This window comes from Balearica regulorum, chromosome 5 (assembly GCF_011004875.1).
Source record: "Balearica regulorum gibbericeps isolate bBalReg1 chromosome 5, bBalReg1.pri, whole genome shotgun sequence".
Taxonomy (NCBI): domain Eukaryota; kingdom Metazoa; phylum Chordata; class Aves; order Gruiformes; family Gruidae; genus Balearica; species Balearica regulorum.
The window spans coordinates 3,973,151-3,998,751 of NC_046188.1; the positions used below are offsets into that span (position 1 = coordinate 3,973,151).

At 44.7% G+C, this 25,601-nt stretch overlaps 1 protein-coding gene across 3 annotated transcripts in view; it reads right to left on the minus strand.

Annotated features, from left to right (window-relative positions):
• The window catches only part of DDHD1 (DDHD domain containing 1), a 64,619-nt gene extending 41,697 nt beyond the window's left edge, over positions 1–22,922 (minus strand). For 2 of the 3 annotated variants that reach the window (XM_075753215.1, XM_075753213.1), the window contains exons 1-3: positions 22,084–22,922; positions 9,078–9,251; positions 1,124–1,225 (exon numbers count right to left, since the gene is read on the minus strand). In XM_075753215.1, coding sequence (XP_075609330.1) covers positions 1,124–1,225; positions 9,078–9,251; positions 22,084–22,810 — 1,003 coding nt within the window. In that variant the 5' untranslated portion in view covers positions 22,811–22,922. The remainder of the gene's footprint in view (positions 1–1,123; positions 1,226–9,077; positions 9,252–22,083) is intronic. The other variant, XM_075753214.1, reaches the window with a different exon arrangement.
• Positions 22,923–25,601: the final 2,679 nt, after the last annotated feature.

Below are 25,601 nucleotides of genomic sequence, written 5' to 3' on the forward strand. Positions count from 1 at the left end.
AACATGATTTGGAGAAAATAAATATTCAAAATAACTTCAAAATCACAATCACAAAATAAAAGGCAGAAGTCCTTTCTTACTGCTCAAGACAGTAGTTAACACCTATTCACCTTTAACAGATTTGGATTTCATGTGTGCAAAGAGGCAGGAAAAAGTTTACTATTAAACATTTTGATTTCAGTCATTTTCATTTGGACCCAAATCATAGAAAAAAATAATTAAAGGAAGTCAAAAGACAAACTTTTATGTATATAAAAATAAATTCTTATACTTTACAGTAACTCCAGGAGCTATATGAATATACAGTATGATAAGAATAACTCTAAACCTACCATATGCATTTACATTTTAAATCGAGGGTGCAGTTTTCAGAAGTCTAGTTCCAGAGTCAGTGAAGTCAGTAACAGTTTAATCACTACTGGCTTTAACTGTGGCAGAGAAAGACCAGTGACAAGAACTTTTGAGCCTTCTGCAATCATTAATGGCTCCTGTAAGATCTACTCCCACTTTCTGAAACAAATTTGCACGTCATCAGCTGCTGCAAAGTTCAAAGTTGTTTTCTACAACACAGCAGCCTTTATCACGTATTCTATACAGCCTCTTCTTTTTACATTGTATGTCCAAAGTCGCATTTCATTCCAGTACTTATACAAAAGCTGCAGTAAAAATAATTTACAACATAAAACTAAAGATGCGTGCACTATCAAAAAATAAAGTGGCAAACAAAACGTTATCTACTGTAAAACCTCCATTCCTTCTCTGACATAATTTATCTTATTCCAGACCTGCTGTGATTCAAAAAAAGTTGGTTTTAGTTTATTGAAAAAGCCAAACCATATAAAAAGAGTGTAAGAAACAAACAGTTTTCATTACAGTCACAAGGAATTATAACAAGGATTACTGTGTGATACTGTTAGCGTCTATTTTCCTAAGATTCACAACACTTCTACTTTTCTTCTAAGATTTATGATGCTTTTTCCTTCCCTTTTGAAGGAAATATCATGCATACAGCTCAAGAAATTGAAGCATTTAAATCTAACACATTTGACTGATATAAGCAAACTAGAATGTAAAGCTTCCTAAGCCAGGAGTACTACAAAAAAGAAATCTACAATTACTGTACCTTGGGAACGCTTTCGCTTAAGACATGCAGCATCTGAATTCTCCTTATATCCTCTCCATTTGAACAAAGAAGGGAGGGAGAAGGGAGGGAGGTAGTAGAGAACTAAAAGTAAAAACACTGAGCTTCAAAGTAAAATTTTTAAAAGGGGTGTCATTTTTTTCATTAGTATTACCATTTTCAGGAAAAAAAAAAGTTGGCACAATTTCTGAAAAAGTATATACACTTAAAAAACCGGTTTTGTAGCAAGAGGGTCAGGTCACATTAGCCAAATTCAACTTTTTCACTCTTCATAAACAGTTATGACATCACAACAAAGCTAAAGGCATTAGTAAAAGGCAGCGAGAACACAGAGTAATCAGACTCACTGAGTGCCCTTGCATTTACACATACAAAAGCATACATACTCTATTTTTACAGGGTAGAACAGAGTAACCCTTCTTAAATATACACTAAACATTAGAAAAAAACCCCAACCAACAATGCAACTTTAAGCACAGCTCTATTATTTTCCCCAAAGAGTGCGACAGGATCATTAAAAGTTAGATTAGACAAAATATCCTACTGTTACCCTGCTTTGTACGTCCTCAAGGAGCTGCCTTCCACAGCGAAATGCAACGCTTCCCATCGATGGCAAGTCCGTAAATTTTATTAGACTTTCAGTTGTCTTATTTCACTCCTTGTGAGAACACTGAAATATTGCACAGCAATCCAAAAGATTTTTTTTTTTTTCCAGGGATTTGCGTATCGGTGGTGTGTGATTATGGAAGAAATGCTTTAAGGTAAGCGGAAACTGCTGCTAAGGAGCAGGTAAAGTTATGTGAGCAGGAAGAAGCTGCTCTTGACGCTTAGACAACAGCAGACTCGTATTCACTGCTAACTCGGGTACGATGGTACCTTCTATGCTGCTTCGGGCATTCTTGAGCAAGGCTGAAAGTCAAGTCCTACAAATCCATGTTTTCTGTGGGCCCTCACTCATACAAATAGTCTTAATTTCAAAATTAAAAATGAAATTGAAAATTAAAAATAAAAATTGAAAGCACTCTATGATCTAGTAACTTATGCCACGACAAGTGATAATCCATGCTTGTGTCAAGGGTTTCAACTGCCACAGTTACGTCTCTTCACATCTCTGCTAACTGCTGATGTCAGCAGATGCCGTAATACAGATGCAAGTGAAATATATTACTGTTGCACATCATTTTTCTACAGGAGAGGAAAATTAGGCTCATAGCTACTGCACTTGGGATTTGATAAAATAATTTAGTCTACAGAATATTTTACTGGCTGTGGCAATACAACACTGAAGAAGACGACGATACACAGCAAATTCAAGTAAAGTGTAACAAAAAAAATCTTTTTTATGGTGAGACCGATGAAATACTGGTATGGATTGCCCAGAAAGGTTGTGGAGTCTCCATTGTTGGAGATGTTCAAAACCCCACTGGAAACATCCTAAGCAACCTGATCTCATTGAGTCTGCAGCTTTGAGCAGAACTAGAACATTTCCAGAAATCCCTTCTGATCTGCACGACCCTCACAGAATCACTATTTTCCCATCTAAAGGTTAACTTAGCCAGCTGTGAAACAAAAATTCATTGTTACTATACATTTTTTATGAATAGAGAAAATTTTATTTGAAATCTAAGGTCAAACAAAACTACTCCAAATGCAACTTTTATAGTTTTGTGGCATCTAACCACACGCTGAAAATCCATATGAAAACCCAATAAACTTATGCAGTTTCAAAATCAATGCATTAAAAAAAATTCATTCTGATTCTGACTCACAGAATTTTTTCTACATCTCTTATCTATCACATAATCATAGAATAATTTCTGTCAAAGGGATTGCTGGGGTTCATCTGCTCCAATCCTCTACACAGAGCAGGATCAACTTTTAAGTTGGATCCAACTTCAAATTTGAATCGGGTTCCTCAGGCAATTTCCAACTGAATTTTGAGCGTGTCTGTGGATGGATATTCCACAAGCTCTCTGCAAATACAATGAACTACGTCTATTCCTACCTTACTATCACACATATTAAGCTTTCAGCTTCACTGCATCCTAATTAAATCAATATACCTGAAAAAGATGATGGAGCAACAGCTGATAGGTATGCAACTATATGATACTAACAGCTAACCAGGTATTTTTAAAGCAGAGGTAGCAAACCTTACGGCTGCTAGAGGATATTATTTATACTGGGGACCAGTTGATGATGCTCAGTGGTCTTGAATGGAAGACTCAGAATTAGCTCACGTGCTAACCTAGAGCGGTGGGCAGTATCACCTCCCGCTACTTCCCCAGGTGCACGCTGAGCACTTGCATCTTCTGCTCTGCTGTTTGGCACCATCGCTGCTGTACAGAAGGCAAGAGATAGCAGTTTGTCCACGTACCGGGCAGCCGTGGGTCCTACTGACTGAACCTCCAGTTGGAGGTCAGATTATGCAACACAAGCTGCTCCTCCATCACTGACTGCCTCTCTGCACCTGAAGTGGTGGGAACCCATCTGCTAACAGCTCCTCTGTTATCTCCTCCACAGAAAGGGATATCACAGATTCATAGACTGGTTTGGGTGGGAAGGGACCTCAAAGCCCATCCAGTCCCAATCCCCCTGCCATGGGCAGGGACACCCTCCACTAGCCCAGGTTGCCCAAAGCCCCATCCAGCCTGGCCTTGAACACTGCCAGGGAGCCAGGGGCAGCCACAGCTTCTCTGGGCAACCTGTGCCAGGGCCTCAGCACCCTCACAGGGAAGGATTTCTGCCTCCCATCCCATCTCCATCTCCCCTCCTGCAGCTTCAGGCCATTCCCCCTTGTCCTGTCACTCCCTGCCCTTGTCACCAGCCCCTCTCCAGCTTTCCTGGAGCCCCTGCAGGGACTGGAAGGGGCTCTAAGGTCTCCCCGGAGCCTTCTCTTCTCCAGGCCGAACAACCCCAACTCTCTCAGCCTGTCTCCATGGCAGAGGTGCTCCAGCCCTCTGATCATCAATATGTGGGCTTTGGCCCCAAAGCAAGAGAGGAAAATCAACACTGAAGTAGCAACTTTGACCCTCCATCAAGAAGCTCTTGGTCTGAACATCACTGCCTTTATTATGGTTAAATACTGTTAGCAAAATATCTAGTCTGAGAACCCTTAAGAACCTGCTATGATCTGAGTTCATGGGCTTGTTTTATCTTACAACAGCCTTGGTACTACTGAAATCTCTTGAGAACACTGCTCCTTTGATAGACTACTTTAGATAGGTCCTGAACTCACTGTCTAAGTAGGCACAAATAGCAGTTTCAAAATGTTATTCTGTATGTCTTAAGCTTATTGACTGCTAAAAAGATATTATCATACCCTTCTTGTATTCCCTTCAAAATGCTTTCTGCTGGAATGTTGCTTCACAGAACTAGTGTTGCAACCTAGGTTTTTCTCAGAAATATTTATAGAATTATTTTACAGTAGTAATACATTTAAGTGTAATCACTGGGTATATGCAACACAAGAAAGGTCAGTATTTCTGCACAAGGCACAAAGATATAACCCATACTCAGTGTCAACAAATAAACACCCCAGGTATTTCCACATTTTAAGGGCTGATGTTTGTATCAAATATTTAAAATTTTGAACTTAAGAATTTAGATCAAAACATCACCTTACATCTTGTGTTGATATTAATTTATGTATGTTAAGCCTGAAAAATGAATTGTTCTTAAGAAGGACAAGTAAAGCTAACCTACAGAAAAGCCTAGTGTTACCTGGATGGAAAAAAACCCCAAGCACCGGACAAATTAATTTGAGGACCCAAAAACTCCCCAATATTTTCTATCTATCAACAGAGCAGCAGAACAACAAATCAGACCTGGAAGCCCACGGATACTGTTACAGCTGTGCAGCATCTCATTTAGGGGTTCACAGTGTCACCAGAGTCAACTGTTTTTAGCATAGACTTGAGTGGCAAATGCCAAGCTCTACCTCTCAATACAACTATAAAATGACGAAGTGCTGACTCTCATTTTGCTCAAAAAACCCCCAATTATGTAAAATTACTTTATGTAATGACAAGATAGAAGATGACTTCCTGAACCTGCTGATATGCAGATTTGCATTTGTGCAAATTTGTGATTTGCATTAACTCAAATTCAGGCTGCAGACACTCAGACACTTCACAACAAAGCAGTCGAAATGCAGCCAAACCCCTAATTCCTCATCCTAAGTGGGGTTTCCTCCTGTAGCTGTTATCGGTTACTCTGTCTTAAAAGACAGAATAGCAATGTCCTTTCCTGTATCTATCAATAAAATAGCAAACTATTTAAATCAAAAAAACATATATTGGAATTCAGCCAGGATCAAAGCAGGCTCCGGGGTGACGAGATGTGAAAGAGTGCAGTCATGCTATGGAGATGGGTGATGCCCTTGCTGAGACCAAGAGCTCAGCAGATCGCTCAAGAGGATCACACACCAAGGGGAGTCAGTGACATTAAGCAGAATAAATGCACTTACTTTTGCAAGGCATGAAATTAAATACTTGAAAGGGTGAAAATCAAAATGCCGCTACAGGCAGTTTGCTCAGAGGGATCTCCCACGGAAGCAGTGGTGTCCAGGCTGGCCCACAGAAAACAGAACTTGAGAAATTATTCATCTAAACACCATCATATGCTGTTCTGTTACCTTCAGCATTTACAGCTTCCTGCGGTCCCAAACGACACTGGAAGGTAGCATGGGCATTGTGTCACTTACAGGCCACGGGTTGGAGACCCCCATTCTGAAACATTTTGCACTTTTAGAGGAAGGTTTGCTTGGATTAAGAGTTTAATAATTGGGCATTTATTCATTGACGTCCTATCACCAACAAAAGCCCTGGATGAAGCTTAGTTATTTCATAGAATCATAGAATGGTTTGGATTGGAAGGGACCTCAAAGATCATCTAGTTCCACCCCCCTGCCATGGGCAGGGACACCCTCCACTAGCCCAGGTTGCCCAAAGCCCCATCCAACCTGGCCTTGAACACTGCCAGGGAGCCAGGGGCAGCCACAGCTTCTCTGGGCAACCTCTGCCAGGGCCTCAGCACCCTCAATTTCCTTGTTAACATGCTACAATCCAGGAGCAGAACTGATAAATTAAATCATTGCAGTGGGAAATCGTTTTTCTAGACGTCAGGGTACTCTCCTAACATGTATCCTAAAACTAAAGATATAAGGAAAGAAGAGGGGCACTGCATGCTGAGCAGCTACCCTTCACAGGTAACGTACATAGCTCATAACGTACATAACGTACGCTGTCAGTTTTTGTAAAGATGAACTCATCTGTACGGATGACTCCACACACAGACAGGAAGCAGCACCTCTTGTTGCCCTTTGCTTAAAGAGGGCGATTTCCATTGCCAGCAACGCACTGCGTAGGCTGCTCAACACCCGGTTAACTTGCTCACAATTCTGTTTTCTTCACAAAAAGATTTCAGAGGACAATAAAATAAAGACAATTAAATGGCAAATAAATTGTCAACGAAGTCTTGGATACTAAGCTTCAGGATATCATATGACCCAAGTTAGCAGGTTGAGTAAGAGAAAGTTATCTAGAACAGGAGCAGCAAAGTGGAACTTGCTCCTAACTTTTCATCAGCCTACTGCCACCGTTTAGAGCATGGCTGGGGGCAAATCAAGAGCCGACAGGTTTGTCTATTGTATATCAACAAGATGCTTGTTGAAAAGGTCGGTTTTTGTTATTTATGATGCAAACTGGCACGTTCATTATAAGAAAGTAATCACGTCTAAGTATTAACAGACTGTTACAGAAGACTGTACTAATTTTGCTGAGGAATTAGATGAGATGGCTAGTTTTTCATCATTTACAATGCTTTATCATAGCCTTGAGAACAGTCACTTCACCTTCTGATGACATTTACAGATCTTTCAACTAGTCTTCAGTAACAGCTACCTGTAAACCTTGATAGGACCAAAATGTGTTTCATACAGGATGCAATTATAACAAATTGTAGCATTTAAGAAATTTATAAACTGAATTCAGCACTTGAACTAATTATGTTTACTTCACCAGCGATAATGCAAGTTGTAAAGCTTCTCCCAGTGCCATGTGCAGATGGCAATCATGGATGCCAGCTGATCAGAGATATATTGAGAGGCATATTATAATGACAAAACCACTTTTCTCACTTACTGTTAGCTATAATTTTCCTGCAACTCTCCTATCACTACAAAAAAAAAAATCTATTGAAAGTTATTGGTGACTTTACACATATTCCATTTTGAAGTGACTGCATACACACCTATTTATTTTTTTAACTTTAGTTTTAGAAAAGGCACTGGTAACTAAATTTGGATTTTCTTTTTTGGATCTTTTATGTTTTTGTAAATATCAGGCATTGTATCTTTCTCATCACTCTCCCCAATCCCTCCTACCTTAAATCTGAAAATTTCTGCTCCACAGACCAGACTTTTTCTTAAAAAAAGAAAAAAACCAAGCAAAAAAACTCTTCCTTACTCATTAAGGAGAATCCAAATACAACTGAAGGCATCCTTCTTTCCATCAGAAGTTAAGCTACCAAAGGCTGGAAGCATCAGCAGCCATAAAGATGTGCTTCCCAAGGAAAAGCAGACTACCCTACCACAAACAGCACTGCACTCAGTGGGGGTGCAGCTGTACTAACAAAGCTGAGCTTTGTACCAGGACACTGGAACAATAAATCAGTAGGAGCACACAGAAATACAGCTAAAAAAGTGCCTTTCAGAAGGGCGGTTGTACCGGCACAGTGCTGCAGCTCAGGGCTCGCACCATTTTATGCACCTACCTGACAGAGCTGTTAAAGCAGAAGACTGTACTGCAGGCTTGGCCAGACGAAAAGATCTTTTAAATAGGGAAAAAAAAAAAAAAGTATTCACAGAGTCCCCGCCAGCCTTGAGGGGAGTTAGAAACTTAACTACTCTTTGCACTGTTGACAAATCTCCCCTAGTCAACAAATACTATTCTGGTTTTCCTTACAGCAATCATGGAAGAACCCTGAATATTGCCTTGCTTCCAATTTATTAACAAGCTCTTACTTGTGCGGTCATGTAGTTCCCATGTAAGAACTTCTCCATGCTCATGGCCAAACCACAGCCCCTCCTGCATTCTGTGGCTGTCTTGTACAAAGTTGTAGTTTAAAGAGTTTAAAAATAAAGTTGCATTATAAAGAAAAACACAACCAAAACCCTACTAAAACATATCGTGAGGCCTCTGTACCTGCACCTCTTGGTTTGTAGATTGTTCATAAAGTGACAACCAACAAACAGAAGTGAAGCGTGAAAGCCAAAAACACTGAACCTTGCTGCGCCATACTTACCCTGAGCAATCAATTCAACTGCATACATTAAATAATAGAGCAGTAATTTCAGAAGGTTATTTTTAAAAACATAAATGCATTTGTCTGAGATTCCCAAGAACACTAACTGAACGTCCTCAGCCTGGTCATTAAAATATAAGGACTTCCATAGCAGAATGAATGCTCAAGATTTACTATAGCTGAAAACTGCTCTAATAAAGTTACAGGCTGAACTAGAATGGAAAATGAAATGTGATCTGTAAAACTGATACTCCCTTTAGGGCAGAATTAGGACTGCTGGTCAGAGAGCTAATAGCCAGTTCGCATTTGGACACTGACTCTTCTTGTTCCATCAAGAGATTTCAGTTTGAAGTGAGATTTAAAATAAGATTAAAAGATATGAAACACGAAGCAAAATGGGAACAAGAAGTTTATCCACAAATACAATTTTTACAGTGTTCATCAAACGTGCTGCAGCAGGAAATCTACATCACGATGTGCTGAAAAATGGGAGAGCAATCTGATGTCTATAACAATGTTCCCCACTACGCAGGTTCAAAAACCATCACAGGTCACATTCTTAAACTTAAGAAAAACAGACCCCAACTGTACAGAGAACATACTATAAAAATAGTGATCTAGACAATCTTACCCTCCTTCCCATCAACAGGTTTTGATACTTCCATATCAAAGCTCTCTTGCAGCTGCTGGCCTTTGAAGCGGTTGAGATGCTCCTGTTCTATTAGGTTACTTTCCTCCTCTTCCAGAGGTTGCCATGTGCCATCAATAAACCACTGTCCACGCATTACGGGGATCTTTTCTGTTTCTGAAAAAATCAAACAAGAGATTTTTAATATTACTTTTATGCAACAAATCACAAACTGACAGCAGGTAAGAGGGAAAGGGAATTCTGTTTCGTGTTTTGATGAACAAGTTACACTCCCACTGCTGGGACCCCTAACAAAACCCTTGAGTAACACCACCACCTTTTCCCATGGGGCTGAAATGAGTAGTGAAAGTAATGTTAAACTGCAAACAGCTGAGCTAATGAGGTCAAATTTTCAGAATCTGTGTGAGGATGTGAGAGATGGACAGAAAGATGCAGATTCTACAACATTTATTAAAGGCTAAGTTCAAACAACAGTCCAGCGTTAATGGGATATACTCCTCTCTACCCAGTTGCCTTGAATTTTCAAAAAATTAGGAACTTTGTGAGACTCGTGCTCCTCTATAAAATTTGACCGACTGGTTTCAAAGTTATCAAGAAGATGTAGAATGAGGAGAGACAAAACCACTTATGCTTACCCTGACTGCATAGAGCCTTGTTTCCTTTAGGAACTGCACTTACAATAACCCAAATTACACACCAATTTCCATAAAAAGTGAAATTTAAACAGGAAAGGTATTTTCTAATAAAAATCAGTCTTTCACTGAGGGCTGTTTTTGGTCACTGTCATTCTAGTTTCAGTTTCAGCACTCCAGATGAGGAAGCTGTGTGCCCAGCATTTGTTCTCCACGTGACAAAAGAGAAAATATACAAAAAAGCATCCTGGTGTCTACTCTTCATTAAACTGTGCATGATGCCCGAACTACCTACTAGGGCTTATGGAGCAAGAATTCTCCTCTTACACCCATCCCTACAAGCGAGCAAACTGTGACAATAATATCTGTTGTAGCTCAGCTCAGAATTTCTCCTCCTACATATGGAAAATCAAGGAGGAATACTGTGTGTGCCTGTGCTCCACAAGCCTGTAAGACCCCAACCTCCAACCTCATGGGACCAGCACAGATTTAGGTCTGCTGAGACCCCGGACCACTGACCTCCAGTGCACACTAATGTAAGTATAGAGAGACCTGGCCAAACGCAAACATCCCGCGTGCACACGCTAACCACACATGTTTAGCTCTGCAAAGCAGCTAAGAACTCAACCACAAAATGAGAAGCTCAAAAAAACAAAAAGAGGAGAGGGGGACTAAAAACTACGCTTTGCTACTCAAAGATCCATTCCTACCTGGAAAGCGGGAAAAAGGCTGGTAAGGACAGCTTAGAAAAGAAATCATAAATGCAAAGAAACAGTAAAATTAGGTAAAAAATAAACAAAAAACAATAGAGAGCACAAACGTTTCAGAGTTACTGAGCGAAGGAAGGGAAAGCAGAGATGCCAAATCTATCTCCAGACCAGCACAAAGGCAGCTGGGCGAGGTGACCCAGCCAAAGACAGCGGTTTTTAACCTGGCTACACCGCTCCGTTAGCACAGCCGTCAGCTCAGGTCATGAAAACATCTCCTTCATGGAGCACCATGTCGGGACTCGGCACCTCCCACCAAGCTTGACGGCAGTTCAGACGTCTCTGCGTTGCTCTCCATTACAGATACGCTGCTCGCGCTCATTGTGCCCGCGGGCACTAGTATACACCAGAATTATTTTTCATACTAACTGCTTGCAGATGAGGATGTAGTAGAGAATTTGTAATTTACTTGTAACCACGAAACTATTCCAAATTCTTCATCCCTCAGACCACCGTACCTACAAGCTATGAAAGTAAAGGGGAAAAATCTTAAAATAATCTCCCCACAGAGCAAGCAACACTTAAGATGTTTCCAAGGCCAATTTTGAAACCTTTCCCATAACAGATTGACAGGAAAACACTGTTTCTACAGTACCAGAAATGACAATAATCTCTTAACATCCCACTTTTGTAACAGAAGGAGGGCACGCTTGCAGGCGATGGCATCCTTAAATTGGTCCTGCAGCAATCGGCAAGGAAAGGTGAACAGCAGGAAAACTCAACGTGAGGAGGGAAGTGGGGGCTGGAGGTAGATGATGCCCAGATTACCACCGAACTTCCCTCGCTTGGTGCTGGCACACGTGTTCCCCCAGTCACCCAAGCGTTCCAGAGACTGGGAAACCTGCAGGGAACCCTCTGGAACAGCCTCTGTGCGCACACGCGGCACAACGCAGAAAGTGAATTTCCCGAAACAATGGCTCTGAGCGCCGCCAGCCTCTCCCATCCCAACGTCCCACAGATGCCAGTTGTCTTTAGCAGGCATCGGGCATGCTGGTTCATCCCTCCCGAGTCCCATTCAAACTCCCCGATCCTCCCGCATCCTCAGCTCTACCTAGGTATCACAGACAACTCGGGTCGCATTGGCCTGACCAAAATGCAGACAGAAGCAGCCCAGGACCCGGTTCTGCCATTCAACTTCTGTTTGCCCAGCTAAAGTAGTTATTCCAGCAGGAGCCAATGGTTAGGTGCTGAATTTCTAATGTTTCGCATGCTGATGATGCATCAGTTGAATCAAGACTTTGGGGTGTTGGAAGGGCATGGTTATTTAGTGAAAATGAATCCCAACGTATCAGAAGAACAAGAGGTCTGAGTGGCTTTAAACTGCAGAAGTTAATAGTCGCTACAAATGACATAAAAAATTCAATTGTCTATGAAAATTTAAACTAATTTTAGAGTCTACATCCCATCAATGAAGTGTGAAACACGAATACTTAGTTTTCATGAAATGAAAAGTCAAGCACCGCAATGTCAGCTGTCACCATATACAGTAGCGTCTCATCATGCGCTTGCCTTAACCTTTGCTGTATTCCCCTACATTTTACACCTGTCAGACACCCGCATTTTTCAGCGCAGCTAATACACACAGATCCAGTCAGGCTGCCCTTACAAACAAAGCACCATCTGTAAGAAAAAATGAAATGCACATAATATGTGAGCGCAGATAAAGGATCCCATTGTTGCTGAAGCAATGACACAACTACGTCAGATGTTAATCCTTACTGGGAAAATCTGCAAGCAGTTCCTTAATTCTTGACTAAGTATTCTGACGAGGCTCCATTCATTGAATTTAAAAAAAAATCAAAATAATAATCATATGAATACTATTTTGTACTCCAAAATGAATGAATACAAGACACCTCTTTTCCACTTTTGAAGGGCTTTAAATTTTTCACATGGGAATTTCCACCTACACATGTCTAAAATTTTAAACATAAAGCATTAAAATAAATGTTTTCAGGCTCTTTTTGCCTGAGATAAACTTTCACATAGTGGTTCTTAGAGTAGACTGTAGCACTCAACAGCAGCTCTCAAACATAAGATGGGCAGTGCCTTTTCCAGAAAGGCTCAGCCAGGAAAAATTCAAAATAAAAAATTATTTTTATTGTAAAATCTTTACAGGATAGTTTAGTTTGGGAATAAATTAATATATATGGCTCTGGGTCTGGAAAGGGCATTTGTATGGAAATATAAATTACTTCCAGATCCAAAGACAGATTATTATGGAGCTTTGCTTTCAGACTAGGGCTTTAAAACCTGAGTGAGGCAATTCTATTTTCCAAAGCTCAGTTGGATTTTAGGGGGACCCAGGAGTTGCTTTTTTTTTTTTTTTTTTCCTTTTTCCCTTCCTCTCCTTTAAACCGTTGCATGCTATGCATGCAACCACAGCACCTAAAACCACAAGCTTGCTCTACTTCACCTCGCCAGCTGGATGGCAGGTTTGATCGCTGGGCTACGGGGAAACCTCAAGAGAAAAATCTCTCGGTAGAGGAAGCGAGTAAATGACATTTCCTTCCATCAGAGGTACAGTTTGGTTTTAAGAAAGCGGAACACTGTCTTTTAGAAATTAAACAACCAAATTTGTTGTTTTCCCACTTAGAAAAGTGCGGAAAAAACAAACTTCCCTTTAATATTTGTGTTTTCAAAGCTGAACAACGATGGCTATAATATCCTAAGCGTGTAACGCTCGATTTCAGTCCACGTCAAAGCCTAACTCCAATCGCGATGATGACAACCTACTGATGCTAAAAGTCACCAGCTCCAAAAGCAAATGGCATTTCAGTGATGCAGACAGATGGGTATATTAACAGTAATTACACTGAATACTCTGGCTTGGGCGGGGAAACGAGGCGACTGCAACACAAGAAGAGATTTTTCAGCATCATCTGTGGACTGTGGGAAAGAGTAAAGGCACACCTTCATAAACACAATTCTTCTGTTTACTCTGGGACAGGTGCTGTTATTTAAAGCTTGCTCTGTGATTCATCCAGAGAACTTGATGCAAGCTATTACAGTAAGCACCATTAAAAAGTGATGAAGCAAAATTGCCATTTTTAGCACCCACTTTCACCCACTCCTATCCACTTTCAATAAATTCATTCATGTCTTGGATATTCAGATGCTTTTAGAAAGCTTAAACTACATTCTTTCAGTTATTTCTCTTTTACAGGAGAATTCAGTACATGGATTTTTACATCATGTTGTAATTTAACTTTTTTTTCCCCTTCCAACAGAGAATTCTATAAGACGAAGTGTTGTTTATCTTTGACCCTACAATCTTGATCCCTAGGAAAGGATTTGCCTTGATTTCTTTACTGCCTTAAGTCTTATGCCATATAATCTGCAGTTGGCAGTGCTTCAAACTAAAAGATACCAATATATTTGGCCGGTTATACACTTGCATGGTTTATTTATACAAGAATTTCTAAATAAATTTGAATGGCAGGGATTACGAGCTGATGAAAGGCCCTTTATTTTAATTAGTCATACATATTTTACCACTTTTAGAGGACAATAGTTTAAGAGATCTAGACTGCAACAAAGGATTTATTTATTTTTATACAAAAAGGTCTTTTTTTTCCCTGAAAATCCAAAGAATAAAAGAATACAAGTGCTATAATTAATGATGTGATGGAACAAGAACACGAGCAATTTGCGTTATGATAATCATCTAAATCCTCTGAATAACAAAAATAATGTAAAAATAAAAACTGTATGCAACATATAGAATACATCCAAAATAAACTGCATGAAAAACAACAGATGTTATAACAAAATAGCCCAAAACTAAAATTTCATTATTTCATGTTTGCTAGGTAACATAACAGACCTTTTGGGTTGTTTGGGTTTTTTTGTTGTTGGTTTTTTTTTTCCTTTTTATAGCTTAATATTCTACAGCTTTCTAGCTATTCCCTAACATAGTATTTCAGAACAGAGCAGGTTACTGACATTTAAATAAATGGAGCCACTCATTCAATCACAGACCGGGTGATCTTCTTTTGTTTAACCACAAACATGGGCAATCTGTTCTGCTCTTTCAAAAGTAACAACATATCCTGAGAGGAGTTCAAGGGTGAAATCCTGGCCTCAGAAAACTTAACAGAGCTATATGAATTTACAGAGTCAGACTTCTATTTTTTATTCAGTGTCTGAGATGAAAAGAGACTTCATCCACTGAGCAGTAACTGATATTATTTTGCTGATCCATCAAATAATTCTGAATTGCTTTATTGAAGCAATTTCAAAGTTACAGGTGGAAGTTAACTTTTGAGTTTCAGGGAGACTAAGCACATCAAGAGCAATCTGACTGACACAGATGGGATTTGCTTTCCAGACTCTGATCTATGGAGCAGCTACACATGCGATCCTCCACGCTTGCTTCAGTGGTAGATGCAGCAAGGGAGGAACACGCACTTTGCTACACCATGAACCTGAAGTCACCTCTGGTTTACCAAGACCCCATGAAGTATTCAAGTAACAGCTTGTAATTGCTTTTCCTTGAACTATTTTTAATCCATTTACGCTATGAACTGAGCAATCCAGAACAGTAACGAAAGGCTGATCTTCGGGCTTGGTTCAGATGTCAAACACAGAAGGAACCCCTCAAGAAGAGATGAATGCCCTCAAAGTCATCTCTCATCTCAGTTGTTCTGTATCACCCCAAAATATAATGTGTATTAACTTTAGAGCTTTATTTTTATTGAATTCTTATCAGTTAAAATAGTTTACCACATTTGAATAGTAGTACTTTGAAGTAAAGCACGTCCACCACTGGCATTTGCTGCCGGGGTCAGTAAGCTACAGGAGCTAAACCCTTATCAGCTCTTTTCTCACCCAGAGAAACTTGCAGTTTTTGAAAGAGCATTAGATGAAAGCTAAACCGACCCACAAAAGAATGACTGTGCCCCGTGACCAACACATGAGTACCTCCTAAAATGTAAGCATGTGCTGAAATCCCACTGACAGTCACGGGACTTTTGCACAATCACAACCTCAGCTCAGTGTGTTTGCTCTCCTGGCACTCGTCAATCGGTCTTCGTTAGCAAGCTCTCGCCAACACCAAGCAGCAATGATCACGTATGTACATTTTGAGCAAGTAGGTTCCTATATATGAAAATCTATACAGGAATAGGGAATTTTTTTCTGCACTCTACTCCCAACTTCACTTCCTTTTCCTGTCTACTGTGCCCCAACTCCAGATTTCCCTACACTTTCATCCCCAGATTTCACTTTTTCCTTCCATTCGTTTATCCTATAGGTTTTTTACCCCCTTGAAAACCAGCATGATTTTAATTTCTTTCATCTTAAATATCACTGCCCAGGACCCCACTTGCACCTTGTACTCCCCTTCATCCCAGCTCTCACCAACCATGCTGTTTACAACATTGACAACCTCTGGAGCTCCTCCTCTTCAGCTCCACACCAGGCACACTCTAGCGTAGCTTCTACTACTTGCAACCCACTCACACAAATCATACCACACTAGTGACCTTTTCTCTAGCCACCACTCAAACTCACTACTTCATCTTCACTTTTTTCAGCCTTACAGACACCACTGACAGACCTGCTTCTTATTTTAATTTCTTGCTCTTTTGCAAAATTTTCTTCCATTTAGTCCTCCTGCTTACTAACTTACGCAGTGTCAGCTCCTCCAGATTCTTGTCGTGCTCCTCAGGAGAAAAAGCAGCTCTGCCCAGCGTCTCTCTCTGCCTTCAGTATCGGGGTTTTTTTTTCCTAAACAGCATCTCCCTCTCACACACATATATGCAGAAATTCACCTGTCATCTATCTTTAATCTCACTCTGTCACCTCCAGATTAAATCCTATCCTATTTCTTCGATATCACCACACTCGAATCATTATTCAAGCCTGAGCAGAAGTCATGATCCTTCCTGAACTACAAACACATTCTGCTTTCTCAGCTTCAGCAGATAACCATAACTTGTCCAGCCATAACTTGTAAACCAAGTATTGCCTGCATCCCTGCCTTCTTCCTTCTTGACCCCATCCAGCAGGAAAAGTGCTGGACCCCATCGAGGGCAAGCACAACTCACTTTCTCAGCTGAGCCTATCCTTAGGTACTCTGCTGTAGCTGACACCATCTGCTAGAAAGGAGCTCTCATATTCCAGTATCATTTACAGGAGTAAGACAACAGATTCATTTTGCTCAAATAATGCTTGTAAATCACAAAAACAAAAGCTGAAGACATGGAAGAAACTTGCCCTCAAAGACACATCCAAGAAAAGCGCTGACATCTCCCATCTGTTCTGGTAAAAGCATCCTAAACGTCATTAAGTTCTCTCTACTGAAAGGAGGAAAGGTACCAGAGACCATAAACAGAACATACATACAAAAAAATGTAATTTATGATTTCATACACGGAGCACTGCAAATCTAAAAATTGTTTCATCTATGTGTGTTAGGCCTTCTGGTCAGGAAGGAGCTGGCCAAAACGAAGCTACAAGATACTTTCAGAAGGAAGGTATGGAAGAACAGAAGCAGAAAAATAAAACCCAGGAAAAGTTTTGAGTAGCAAAAGTAATGCTTTACCTTGCCACATGTACTATCAGTATTTTATTTGCAAAATAACAACATACCTGGAGAGAGAAAACAAGAAAATAGGATTCAGGAATTCAGCCTTTGATCAAAAGGTCCTTTACCTAAAGGAAATGGTATCAGCCAAGTCCAAAGAGTGTCCAACACTTCAAAAGCAATGTCCTAAGCATACTGTAAAGCAACTAAAAATGTGTTCTGCTGCTAAAAACAAACTAAAACAAATGCAAGCCACAAACATACTGATAAACTCTTGGTCCCAAACCCTTAATTTTCATCTTGCCTCATGAATCTCTTTTAATACTATTTCTGTTTCAGAATCCAACCCCAAACCCATAAACTAAACATGCAGCCTCAGAAGAGGTATCAGACTGATTACAGCAGTCAGGCAGAGGTCTAGCAGGGCCTCACGACGGGTTTAGGGTTGCCAGTCTGTAAAGTGTCAACATGCAAATTTATGCTGCCAGCGTTAGGGAAGGCACAAGCACTCAATGCTCCAGCACAAGGCAGAGAAACACCTTACAGCTCCAAAATGTTGATTTTTAGTCTTGACAGTGCAGCCCAAAGAACCCCCAGTGGCTGAGGTACATAAGGCTTCGTAGCTTACAGCTAACGCACATGATAAAAAAAAAAAAATCCGCTAAGAAAACATCCTTTTGTAATCATCTGGTGCCAAGCATCAACTACTATACTCCAGGACTTTTCAGTGATCTTGTCCAACTCTAAGTTCAGAGGGCAGATAACACTTCACCGGCATTCACTTCTCATTTTGCAAAAGCTCAAGCAGAAGCTTTTCCCAAGGTGCTAACGACTGCCTCTTCTTCCAGTTTACAGAGCAGCTCACAGAGAGCTTACAAAAGAAAATATAGGGTCTTGGATACTTCTTTCAGTCCAAGCTTAAAGGTAGCTGAAATAGTTTGTAAAAGCTGCCCATTTCCAGCCTGAGCATACAAATTTTAAAATTAAGACCCAGTGGTCCACTCTGGATTCACAGGTATTTCCAGGCTAAGGTCAGTAAAACGTCTGTTATAAGGGTAACTTCTGCTGTACTGATGTATGTACTCAGGGATGGTCGTTGTGAACAAATTTTATTTTTTTTTTTAAATACAGCAAGTGATATTTTACTTAACAGACTTCCACAACTATTAGGTACAAAAACATACATGTTAAAAAACAAAAAAAACCCCACCTTTACCAAACCTGTGTGTGGGAGTGGAGTATTTTATTCTTCCCCAAAAAACAATGTTCCACAGAGTCTCCACCTGGCTGTAGAAATACCCATTTTTGTTGTTGCTTTTCTCCACACACCACCAGATTTTACAACAGTTCTACTTCAATTTTAAAAACTACTGTTGCAAGACAGACGTCAGATGAGGTGAATGTCCCCAACACAGAGTCAGAATTCAAACCGGAGAACATGCTGGAGTGGAGACAACTACCTGGAGAGTGAAAGTGGACTGATTTGTAAGAACTAAATACAGTATGTATTTAGTATAATGACAATGTAACCGTCAAAATGGAAGGGAAAAGCAAATACCAGACAGGGCAACAGTTGGATGGGGCAAACTCACAAGCCAAGGAACAGGAGAGTGTCACCCAGAAGTCCCCAGGCTGTGGATTTAACAGATTCACCCAGGACTTTGAAAACTAGACTGAGTAACTCTATAGAAGAATGGGTGTAAAGCAGCCCTCTTCAACTGGGAGGACAGAAAAGGGCTGGATAATCTAAGAAGATTCAAACAGAAGACCCTTGTATAAAATATCACTTGTTGTTATGTCCACAGAAGACAAGAAGCAGCCCGACTCCAAGCTACTCACTCATCTGGAAGCCTACACTAATAATTTTAGTTCTCTTGCGCTGTCTCTGCTGGTTCTACAGTACTAATTAAATAAATCCCAGAGGTCACAAGGTAAGGATAAAATTCTCAGTAATTAATCTGCTCAAATTGTAACTCAGTCTGTTATTCCTGATGTTACAAACGAATCCTGTGATGAGCTTAAGATGCCTGAAGATGTGGAGTGAAAAAAATATTTCAGCACACGCCAAGCTATAATCAACATTTCCCTGTCATTAAGATGCCACGATAGCTGAAGAACTGTCAGCATGCTCAGTATTGTAGCTGTGAGATAGCAGCCTTGCCTGAAGTACGGCTCATACATGAAAAAACCAACAAAACGGGCAAGAACAACAAAGATAAAAGCTTCTGACCTTTGCTCTGAGCCAAAAATGTGAATCAGCAAAACCAGACAGTAGTTTCTGTACTCTTTAACGTGGACTTCATCATATCTTAAGTCAGTTGTACTCATTATACTTCATGCTTGTGCGATCAGAGAGGGAGATTCTTTTCCCTTACTCAAGGGCTTCGCTACTCTGAGATCTGGTTTGCCACCACCGGCTACCCTTTGGATCCAAAGTTACACGCACACTATCAAACAGGAATAGTTTGGGAATAACGGCTACACCAAGGCCTTCAAAAGCACAGATGAGACTGAATCCTTGGGATCTGACCTTGCTGTTTCCTCAGGTCTAGACACAGCAGTTGGGAGGAAACAACGGGAGAAAGGAAGAGTGCTCATGTACACAGGGAACGGAGGCAAGGAAATGTGCAAGGGAAGGACGAGTTAGACCAGAAGACACCAACAGACCTTTGAAACACCAAAAGTTTATCTTAGTCTTGTGAAGGAGTGGACATGCTAATAAGAAAAGACTTGAGCACTCTCCTTAATCAGCTTTCTGAGGACTAGAAAACATCTCTGGCATTAGTCTTCTCAGGACCACGAGTTTATTTCTCCCCTGCCTAGCACCGCTTCTGGTGCTAACCTCTGGGAATCTCTCCTTCCAAGCATCAGAAATTGTCTCTGCACAGCGTACGTTGTCATTTGAAACATCTGCTCCTCAGGCTTAATGAGACTGAATCAGCTTCCCAAATGGAAAAGGCACAGGGTCAAGAAATTAAACCTTTAAGCTGCTGATGAGCACAGCCTCACGTTCCCATTACAGGGAGAAATCCTGCCTCACCTGACAGCTCCGCTCACTCGCTTCCCTCTCTCCCTGTGGCACAGTTACAAAGGGGATAGCAGCAGTTTCCTCATCCCTTGGATGACCTGCATCATCTCTTTCCAGTAACCACGTGGCAGATGCATCAAGTACCAACAGCAGGGGCTTCAGGGTGGTGACAGGGAGAACCACCTCCACCTTCCGCTCAAGGAGCTGTGTCCAGGTTCCTCTAACTCAAAACACACGTGGACCAAGACCTCTGCTCACTACTCAAGCTCAGTGTCTGTCTGCTGGGGCAATGATTTGAAAGGCAAATTGTCACACCACAAGTGAATTGTACCAACCGGTATTGTCTTTCGTGGATCTCCCTCCTGTAAACATGCCGAGAGAGAAGGGGAAACAATCAGAAGCCCTAGTTTTCAGATTTGCTGCTCTGAAACAGTTCTGCTGCTGCTCTGTGACTCCCTGAGTCTCACAAATATACAGAGGAGACCTGCCCCTCTCTCCAGTCCACGCCAGGACGGTGTCAATCACTTGGCCCCTCTGCGTCTCTCACCCTGCTCCACAACATTTCCCTTGCTCTTGAAAGAATGCAGCTTGAAAGCAAGTCCTCGGGGATGGAGGGTGAGCAGTTGCATGGCTTGTCTGCTCCAGGAGAGCATGTGCCCACTTGCCCAGCAAGACCCTGCTCTTCTTTCATCTCTGCTCCCCAAAGTCCCTTCTTCTCCAGCAAAGGACACATGAATGCAAGGGGAGAGCAGGAGAGGGGGTGCATCACCATCTCATTTTGAAGTTGAGAGGGTGAAGCAAATTCCCCTCTATTGGAAGGGTACAAAGTAAGGACTCTGCCTGTTGCATTCCCTTCAATAGAAAGGAGGAGAAGTCCCATTTCATGCCCCCTCCCAGTGGACAGGTGATGGGGAAGGGAAGAGGAAGCACATCATCATCATTTTCTTAGCAGATAAGACAAGGCTAGCAGAAGGGAAGCCAGCTCTCAGTCCTCTCTTCCATCGTTCCTCACTAAAGAAGAAGGATCAGAAGCGTGCATGTGGCGGGGAGGCAGCGGAGAAACAATCGCTGTTTCTACCCTGCTCTTTCTGAAGAAAGGGTGTGCATACTGAGGGGAGGGGGGAGAGCTGGAGGCAAATCTCCACCCTCCCTCGCTGTTTGTTTAGCAAGTGGGAAGCGTAAGCAAGAAGGTTCTCAGACACTTTTCCTCCCACTTTCTTCTGCACATGCTGAGAAATGAGAAGATGCCCAGACCTCCCTTTCCTGTGTCTCTGCATACCCGAGTGTGAATGTCCAGGTTGCCTCTTTTCTCCGGGGGGGGGGGGGGGGGGGGCAGGAGAAGGAAAGATGCCCAGTTCCCTTTTCAGCTGGAAGTAGACTAAGAGGTGCCCAGTACATCCTTTCCCCATGACCCTGCATGGGGGGTGGGGGGGTATGAGGGTTACCCAGTGCCTCTCATCCTTTGGGTCTGTTGGGGGGTCCGGTGTCCCCTCTCTGAAGTGCTGAGGGATGCCCACAACGCTGCTCTTATGGGTGTGCTTGGGAGGGTGGGATGCCCAGTGTTGCCATCCCCCCCCCATGTCTGAGACTCGCAAGGGGAATTCCCAGTCCTTCCTCGCTCAGGTATGTGTGTGTGAGATGGGTGCCCAGGGTCGCCTCTCCCTGGAGAACGTTTTGTCCTGTATCTCCTATCCCCAGGTGCACAGGGGCAGCAAGCGGTGCCCAGTCCCCTTGGGCAGGTTGGCATGATGGGGAGTGCTCAGACCCCCATTTACCTATGGGGGTACACTGGAAAGGCAGGAATGGCTACCCGGTGTCCCCAGGAAGGGCCGGGGGGGACCCAGCTGAGGGTCTCTGTGTGCACCGGGATGCCCAGCGTCCCTTTTTGGGGACAGCGGGAAGCAAGAGGCAACCCAACCACCCCCCAAGGCCCCCCACGGTCTCGGTGCGAGGACACCGGGACCCCCCGGTTCCCGGGGGAGGGGAAGGGGACCCCCCTACACGTCCCCGCCGGAGGGACGGCAGCACTCACGGTTCCAGTAGACGGGGTAGCTCTCCGCGCTGGCCACGTCCACCTCGTAGAGCCCGCTCCGCACGCACACCGGCTCCACCGCCACCGCCTCGCCTTCCCGCAGCTCGGCCGGGCCGCCGGGTCCGAGAGCGCGGTAGGCCAGCTCGATCCGCAGCGAGTCGTAACCGATAAAGGGCTTCCAGGTTTTTCGGTCCTCCCGGTAGAACCAGCGCACCTCCTCGGCGCCCAGCTCCCGCACCACCTCATAGCGGGGCCGGCCGCCGCCCGGCCGCCTCCTCTCGGGCAGCGCGGCCGCCGCCAGGGAGAAGCCGCCGCTGCCGCCGCTCTCGCTGCTCGCCAGCCCCGCTCCCTCGCCCTCGCTGCCCTCGCCGCCCGTGCCCGTGGAGTAGCGCAGCGAGGCGCCGGACTCGGCCGAATCGAAATCACCGCCGCCGGCCTCGTCGCTCAGGCTGGGCTCCCGCGGCAGGGCGACCGCCGCCGTCTCCGGTTCCCCCTCGGAGGAAGAGGTGGAGAGCGCGGCGCGGAGCAACGGCCCGGGGCGCTGCTGGGGGGGACGGCGGGGCGGGCGGGCGAGGGGATACTGCACGCCACGGCTCTCCGCCTCCTCAGCCGCCGCTTCCTCCTCACCGAGGGCCGGCCGCTCGTAGCAGCCGCCACCGCCGTAGCCGCTAGCTTCGCCCGGCAGGTCCCAGGCGTCCTGCGGCGAGCTGCGCTCAGGGTAATCCATGCCGCAGCGCGCCCGGCCCGGCGGTGCCGCCTCACCTCGCCCGCCCCCGCACCGCCCCGCTCACGCCCGGCCCGCGGCTGCCGCAGCCGCCGGCGGCTCCGTCCGGGCGGGGGCGGCGCCGCATCGTCACGCGCGACGCGACGCGGCCGGGGGCGGGGCGGCGGCACGCGGCCTGCGGGCACGCGGGATGGTGAGGGGGGGGCGCGTCCTCAGACACGGGCGGTGGAGCTGGGTGTGTGTGAGTGTGAGAGTGTGAGAGTGTGAGAGTGTGAGAGAGAGAGAGAGAGAGAGAGAGAGAGAGAGAGAGAGAGAGAGAGAGTGTGTGTGTGTGTGTGTGTGTGTGTGTGTGGCACCCGCAAACACAGCCCACAGCCCCGTCGGTGTGTGAGGCAGCTTCACACACAGCCTGCAGCTCCAACTCCGTGTGTGAGACACCCTCGCGTGCAGCCTACGGCCCCAATCCCATGTGTGAGACACCCTCAAACACAGCCTACAGCCCCGTTGGTGTGTGACACACCCTCACATGCAGCCTACAGCCCCAACTCCGTGTGTGAGACAACCTCACACGCAGCCTGCACCCTATCTGGATGTGCGAGGTGCCCTCGAGCACAGCCCTGGCTCTGTGTGTGTGTGTGTGTGTGTGTGTGTGTGTGTGTGAGGCACCCTCAAACACAGCCCTGGCTCTGTGTGTGTGTGACAAACACCTTGAACTACAACTGGTGTGCGTGAGACCCCTAAAACACAGCGTGCTGCCTCACGGGCACGAGTGATGGCCTCCACGTGGGTGAGGCACCCCGACACGCAGACAGCTGCACTAAAGCACTACCTGAGGCCTGGCGTGTGTGAGACACCCCAAAGCACAACCTGCAGCCTCAGGTGGGTGAGACACCCTGACACACACCCTGCAGCCCAACGTGTGAGTGATGGGCACCCCAGAAAGGCAAACCACGTCTCGGTGCACGGCAGGTGCTCCTAAAACAAGCCTCTGTGAGTGTCACCAACATCCCCAAGACACAAACTGCAGCCCCGTGTGGGTGACAGATGCTCTTAAACACATCTTGCACGCTTGTGTATGTGTGTGTGAGAGAACACACGACCTGCAGCCCCGCGGGGGATTGGTGTTTGTGTGTCAGACACCCCAGCACCCGTCCTGCTGCCTTGTGGGGGTAGCTGACACCCCCAGCACCCATCCTGCTGCCTTGTGGGAATGTTGGTCTTGGTCCGTGTGTGTGTGTGCCGCTCCCTACAACCTGCTGGGGGGTAACTGAGGTTTGGCCTGTAAGTGTGGGTGTCAGGCCCAACACACACCACATATGCAAGAGAGACAACTGGGGCCAACACCCTGCAGTGTGCCAGGAAGTTCATGTGTGGGGACAAAGTGGACCCCTTAGCACACCCCCCAACACCTAACTGGGGGGTAACCTGTTCATCTCCATGTGTGCTGGGGGTGTGACACCCTCCAACTACCAGAGTGTGACAGGGAACCACACCAAGGAAACCCCACGGGCTAAGGGTTGACAATCGTGCGCAGGGTGACACCATGCATGAGATGTCCACCCCTAGCTAAACATCCCCCAGCCTGGCAGCAAGAGGTGGTCAGGTTTGACCTCTGCTTGTGTTGTGACACCCCTTCTCCCTTCAGCCATGCATTTCTCGGTCGTGTAGGGGTGTGTGCTACCCCAAACACATGCTCTGAAAACTAACGGGGGGACAACAACCTGGAGTCACCCTTGTGTGAGAGATACCCCACTCCTCCAAATGTTTGCTATGCCCCCCAAAATTAGAGGGGCTCACCTGTGCTTGTTTGCGTGTGTGAGAGAGAAACACCCGCCTCCATCCCCAACACACACCTCGTAATCAACAGGAGGAGGTGATGAGATGCGTATCTGTGTGATAAAACACCTGGCAGCCTGTAGCAGGAAAAAGGATGAGGGAGGGTGCCCAGGTTTTACACCTGTGTGAGGCAACTCCAGGAACCAACACACACCTACAGCCGAGCGAGGGGCAGTGATGGATCACCTGTGCAGTGCCAGTTCCACCCCCCATCCTTTCTCAAGGGTTGAGGGTTGTTGTGCATATGGGAAAGAGAGAGGCTCCCAGAAACACACCCCAGCTTACTGGGGTGGGGTCACCTGTTTATGAGACATCCCCCCCTTTTCGCAACATTGCCAGGAGGGAGGAGGCAGTGAGAGGGTATGCAAGTGATACTCCTATCTCAGTTACACCTCAAAGGGCGAGGGAGCTGATACCTCCGCAATTGTCACATCTGTGTGTACAACGTCCCTGCTGCCTTACTCGTGTACACATCACAGCCGTGTGACACAGGTCAGGGCGCTGGTCTGCATTCTCCAGCCGTATACACCCTGTATCCTGACAGGGGGATGTGGCTGTGCGCAGACTGTACCCCCAACCCAACTTCATACACACGCACTCACACTCACAGACTTTTTCCTAAGGTAAGAACAGGGAAAGGGAGGACAACTGGATGTCGCCTCTGCATGTGGATTACTCCAAACACCCAACCGCCTGTGCTGGCCCGCGGTGGGTGGCTGGGTTTTACCCCACCTAAAAGAGGCAGCTTGTGTGTGTGTACAGTCAAAATGCAGGAAGGAAAGTAGTTGGTTGAGTGTCATATACATTTGTGTGCCCCCACCCCTAAATGTCTCTGCATGTCATTCTCCTTGATTTACAGCAAAACCCCTCTCACAGTACTGCTGTCAGCTGTGGGAAAAATACCAAAAAACCAGGGTACAGTGCATGTGCTCCCCGATTCCCCCGTCTCCTACACATT